A 6269-nucleotide genomic window follows, 5' to 3' on the forward strand; every position below is an offset into this window, starting at 1 on the left:
ATGAACTAGAGCAGTATTTTAAAGGATATGTTTGCAAACTAACCCAGTTGGGAGAAAAATAGGGTCAAGTGAAGAAGACAAAGAATAAAAGACTTACTCTTAGATCCTTCTGTATGGAAATTTATCTCCAGGCTTTTCAGCCATATGGGCTTAAAGGTTTTTTTTTCTTCTTAAGCTAATTTGTTTTTTGTCACTTAAATCAAGAGACCCGCCTCATACAGTTGTGCTTTTTAACTATGAAGTTAATATTTACTGCTTCTTTTTGTAGCTTATTAATGATGAGATTTAGACAAAAAAGTGGATTACATAAAATGAACACTCCTCACTAACAGAAAAAAGAAACAGAAGCACATTCTTTGTGACTTAAATGAATTTCATTGTGTTGCTGTTTAAAAAAGCACATATTTTATATTATTTAAAAAAAGCTTCAAAGACCACTTCTGTATTCCAATCTGTAAAAAATATTTTCATTATGTTTATTATAAAAATATAAATGTTTCCACTACAAATCATTTTACATTAGTAAGAGGCCATCTACATTGTACGATATAAACTAAATGAGTAATTTGTGAAAACACAAATTTAAAGTAAATACAGATTGCCAATCATATCACATTTATACATGGCTTAATTGATACTTAGCACAGCATAAACTGGGAGAGTTACCAGAAATAAATAATATATGTAAATGAAATTTAAGATACAAAACAGATAATATGGTATATAACATTTTGAAGGGGAATAGTTTTATGTTTATTGAAAGACAATGCATTTCCTGTACAAAGAGATGGCCATCAACATTCTAGTACCTCTACTCCACAGTTAAGAATCGTACACTGTTATGTTTACATATGTACAGGGTAAAAATTGTGTAAAGTAAATTGATAAGAGGTCAGATAGAAAAATCGTGGAAAAAAATGAAGAGCAATATACTGTGTATATAACCTCTACTTTCAAATGGAAACCACAGCCAAAATAAGTGAAATAGATTCAACAATTCTCAACTTCTATTAATTCATGAAATGCACAGATTTTGAGGACGCTCCGAACAGCAACTAAGAAAATAAATTCCAGTATGGGAAAAAATGAGATTGAAGCCAGAGTTAGGTCTTAATGAGTATTCCACAACACAAACAAAACATTTGATTAAAGAAGAATGCTTTTTAGCTGCTTCTAGCGGGTGTAAGTGAAATTTGTAATTAATTTTATAATCGCATATATCTTTTAAAAAAGTTCATGCTCTTATATATCCAATACAGAATCCTAGTAGGGTGATTTGACTATAAGGGATATTGCAGAAATCTAAGAAATAATCTCATACATGAAGGAACACAACCTAAGCCTTATTACACTAAATTTACAAAAGATTAGCACTTGTGAATTTTGATCTGTGACTGTAAGCAGTGTAGTGTTCCATTTTGCATAAGAACTTAAGGGTTGCAGCTTTGATTTACTCATTCTATTCTTGTGACATATACATTTCTTTTTTTCTTATTCCCATTACATGAGCATATCAGCATTAGAAAGAATAAAGATAGAGCTAAAATGCTGCTTCACAATATATTAGTGGCTAGATCTCCACCAGGTACATCTTTTCAAATGTTACTGATTACACTCGTATTTGGCCCTAATGGAGCAGTAAATCTAAGTTCCTCCAATGAGAGATCTCTCCACTGCTGACAGATTTAGTCATTTGCTAGATTATCAGCTATTTTGAAAATTTTATGCTCAATAAATGCAAAGGAGTTTAATGCTTCTAAGTTAGACATCAAAATTACAACAGTTGCATTTCAGTGGAAGACTTTTAAAGATATTAATACCTGCTATTGAGGATCACAATGTTTAACTAAATTAACTAACCCCCAGTGATACAGTTGAGTAGTTTCATTTTCATTATTCCCTATACATAGCTCAACAAGTTTAAGCAAAGATATTAAGTGATATTTCAAAGCCAGTTAGTAGGTGATTTTTTGACTCATGCATTGGCTTATAGGCTTTGTTTCCAATTAATGCAGCAATCTAAATAGGAGTCGAATTCTTTCCAGTGTAGCTATTCTCTATGCAGGAGCTTTAACATAGCTCCTTTACTAATGGAGGGATTGATGGTCTGTCTTCTCAGCACCAGAGCAGGGCAGGTATGTCATTGAGAATCCATTACATACAAGCCAGTATATCACACTAAATTAGGAGCATACAGTTTATAATCAATAGAGAGACAAAAATGGATAAGATAATTCAAGCTGAGAGAGTTGGATAGTGTATGAACAGGGAAGAGGGTTGGTTTCTTTCATTAATATAGAGATATAGGTACATACGAGCCGATGGTTCAGAAAATCTTAGAAAGAAACCCATCATTCCCTATCTCTAGTTTACCATGTTTCCTACTGCTGACAATTTGAGACAACATTTGGCACTTGGCTGTAACAATTCCAAATTAAATCATCAAAGCATAAATAGAAAACAATAAAAACAATTCAAAAGAAAATAAATATGTACTTTTCTTCAAAATTAAGACACATTTTTACATGATAATACTTAAGGAAGCTAACAATTGAAAATATGTAGTACTTAAAACAACTACAAACTTCATTTCTATATGCTCTTAACAGATACAAGAGAATAACACAATGAAAAAGGTAGTATATATGGCCAGATAGTTTGAGGTATAAATTCCTCTATTTTGCTTGCTTTTAAAGAAACAAAATACCTGTTACAGATTCTTCTGTGTATAAAAATATCACAAGTCTTTTCTTTTGTGGCTATTAGTAAACAGAGCCACTGTATTCATTTTGTTATTACACTTGTTTTGCTTTAATGATAATCAGTTTATGGTCAATGGCTCTATGCTAGTTCTTCATCATTCCGCGCTGAAGAATTTTAATTTAACCCATCAACTAATATAAAAAGCAATTATAAAACAAAGTACACCCCCCTCCCATCCCACTAAATGATAGGGGAAAATAGTTTTTCAATTCCATTTTAAGGCATTTGTATTCATATCTGAGTGTCTTATTGGGCTTGGAACAGCATCTCTAGCATTATCATCTGTCTGTAGAATGATGCCACATCTTCCACAGCCACCACTTCCTTCCAGAAATAACACTTTACACTGGAACTGGACCATTTTTTGATTGTGTTTCTAGGGCTTTAATGCTACTGATGATTTTCTTCTGTGGACCAACCACAGTGACACCAACCTTCTTCATATCACTGTGAAAAGAAAAAAAAGAAAAATATGTCTGGTGAGAATCCTGGCTCCCTGGAGAATATATAAACAGAAGATTTTCAATCAGCAAAGCTTGCACAGTCATATGGCTCAGTGCTTTAAACCTAATTTTCTGATTTTTGCATCATCCATATATTGTATCTGGACCATTACACCTCTATTGTTATGGAAGAATAGATGGTGTGGGGGGTTGGCTAGTGTCCCTTTACAATTCTGTCCATCTCGAACCTCACCATGTGACCTTACTTGGAAATGGAGTCTTTGCAGATATAGTCAGGACAACGGATCAAGATGAGATCATCCTAGATTACCATGGGCTCTAAATCCAATCAGACTAACTTTAAGCAAAGTGGCATAGAGAGAAGGCCATGTAAAGATGGAGGCAGAGATTGGAGTCATGTTGCCATAAGCCAAGCAATGTTACAATGTACCAGAAGCCAGAAGAGGCAAAAAATAAATAAATAAAATAAAAAAGGATTCATCCCTAAAGAGATTTTGTATGGCCCTACCAATACCTTGAAAATAGATTTCTGTTGGTTAAGAAAAGAAGTTTGTGGTAGTTTTTTATGACGGCCCTAGGAAACTAATATAGTGATCAGGAATGCTTTGCAGAGCACTGATCCTATTGCCTTGTATCTGGGTGAGTTTGGGGGCTGTTGTCACTGAAAGAATATGTTGGAAGTGACGCTGTATCAGTTTCTGTATTCAGGTCTCAAGAAACCGTTATATTCCATTTGTCTCTTGAGACGCCATCACTGGGCCCTAAGCTGGCATGTAAGTCTGACTATCTTGAGACTATGACATTGAAGACTATGACTAAGCATTAAGTCTACGCTGCCAGCTATGTAGCCATTCACACCAAGAAGAACCATCTCATGCCCGTTGGACTAGACCAGATTCATGTTATATGAATAATTCAGTCACCACCAACCCTAGGGCAGAAGAATCACCCACCAGAGCTCTGCCCAAATTCATAACCCATGATGCTGTGATATACAATAGAATTGTGGTTTTGAGGTGGTTTGTTATCCAGCAGCAGATAACAGGAACAATTTCTTTAAAGAATAAATTTCTTTCCAAATAGAGGATATGACTAGGATATATTTCCATTTATCAAAATTGTTTAATTTAAAATAGTTTAAGCTTAGAAAGCAGGCATTAAAAATAAAGATTATAAGAACAAAAGGAATTTCACTTAGGGATAAAAAAGACCTAACTAAGCATGTGCAAATGATTAATTAAATAATCTCTATTCAAATAATTTGTTCACATATTCACCTCTTTCAGGTCTTAACTCAAACATACCTCTCTCAGAAGACCCTCCCTGACCTTCCTCTTTAATATTGTAAAACCTCTTGTACTCACAGCTGCATTTCCTATTTTCTTTTCTTGTTTCATTTTCTTCCAAAGCATTTATCACCATGCAGCATATTGCCTTTCTTTCTGATTTATTTTTATTCTCTATCTTGTCTCACAAGTAGGTGAATTCCATATGAACAGGGATTCTTCTTCATTTTGTCTTCTGCTTATCAACCACACCCTGAACAATGGCTATTATTGATAGGGGTTCAATATGTACTTAATAAAGAATGAGTCAATACTCTAGGATATATTTATCCAGAGAAGGTGACAGAGGCGTAAAGTATCACTTAGCAAGGAGCGCCAGGCTAATTGAAAATGGCAAGAAGAAAAAGCACACACACACACACACACACATACAGAAGGGGCTCCTTCATACCGAACATAAAGGAAAGAATGAAAAATTGGGGGTTCAATTACACAAAAATAGACCAACAGATTTCTTAAGAAGTGAGTCCCCAAACAACAAAGGTATGGAAGCTGACATTACGTAACCATTTTGGAAGCAATTTACAGGTAATTAACCCATCTGCTATATAAAATTCACCAAGACTGTGTTGCATTCCTATCGTTTTTGGCTGGGAATTAAATCCTGATGACCTGCTGGTTACCTCCCTGCTGCTATTCAAGGGGCTTATGAATTCTCAATGTACAACTTGTACCTAGCCTGACTCCTCTTTGATTTTACTCCAGCAGCCTTACTTCATGAGGAAGGCTAGGGTGGAGATATGGTAGCATCAGGCTTGCTCCTCTGTGTAACTGCAGATAATGAAACTCTCACTTAGAGTAACATAGGTTCTTTACATATGTTGATCCCTGCTTCTGAGAATGTGTGCTATATGAGATTTATCCCCACTTATCCTTTGGAGCCAGAAAACAGGGCCTATATAAATATATGTGTACAAGTCAATAGATCCTCACTCTTTTTGTATTTCTTCTCTCATTCTTCTTCCAATTCTATATTATACTTTTTAATAACTTGCCAATCTTTTTCTCTGATTTCCTTTTCTCTTCCTTTAAAAAACCCAATAATCATGAAAAGCAGGAAAAAATGTTTCCAGTTAATATACTTTGTTTCTAAGCTCTTTGAGAAATTTAAGCAGAGGAGAAAGTAATACATGTCTGACCCTGACCTTCTCTATGGAACTGAAACACCTATACCACAACCGGTAGACAAAGTAAGATGATGAGCATTCACAGATAAGTTTGGGACAGCTCTGAAGGGACAGCCACGCTTTGGGACTCTGGTTCCAATAAAAAGGGCCAAGGTTTCTCCTTCAGCACAATGCCCCCCCTCATCACTTTTTAAAATAGATATATATCCCAAATGCACTTCCTCAAGAAACCTAGTGCATAAAACTGTTCTGGATTCTGTACCTGGAACTCAACATAAGCAAACAGTTATATAATTTTGTATATATTCATTGCAAAGGATTATATTAGAAAAGACAAGGTATGGTCGCCTCGGTGGCTCTGTCGGTTAAGTCGCCTGGGTGGCTCAGTCGGTTAAGTGTCTCACTCTTGATTTCGGCTCAGGGCATAATCTCATGATTTATGAGTTTGAGCCCTACATCAGGTTCTGTGCTGAGAGTGCAGAGCCTGCTTGGGTGATTCTTCCTCTCCTGTTCTCTCTCTGTCCTTCGCCTCCCCCCTCCCCCCACCTCTGCCAACCCCCAGCACAGAC

At 35.5% G+C, this 6269-nt stretch overlaps 1 protein-coding gene across 4 annotated transcripts in view; it reads right to left on the minus strand.

The window, feature by feature from the left end:
• Window positions 1-453: 453 nt before the first annotated feature.
• EPHA3 (EPH receptor A3) overlaps window positions 454-6269 on the minus strand; it is a 351638-nt gene continuing 345822 nt past the window's right edge. For 3 of the 4 annotated variants that reach the window (XM_077774854.1, XM_077774853.1, XM_077774856.1), the window contains exon 17: window positions 454-3210. In XM_077774854.1, the coding sequence (XP_077630980.1) occupies window positions 3105-3210 (106 nt within the window). In that variant the 3' untranslated portion in view covers window positions 454-3104. The remainder of the gene's footprint in view (window positions 3211-6269) is intronic. The other variant, XM_077774855.1, reaches the window with a different exon arrangement.

The sequence above is a fragment of the Crocuta crocuta genome, unplaced genomic scaffold (genome assembly GCF_008692635.1).
Source record: "Crocuta crocuta isolate KB4526 unplaced genomic scaffold, BGI_CrCroc_1.0 scaffold6, whole genome shotgun sequence".
NCBI classification, from domain to species: Eukaryota; Metazoa; Chordata; class Mammalia; order Carnivora; family Hyaenidae; genus Crocuta; species Crocuta crocuta.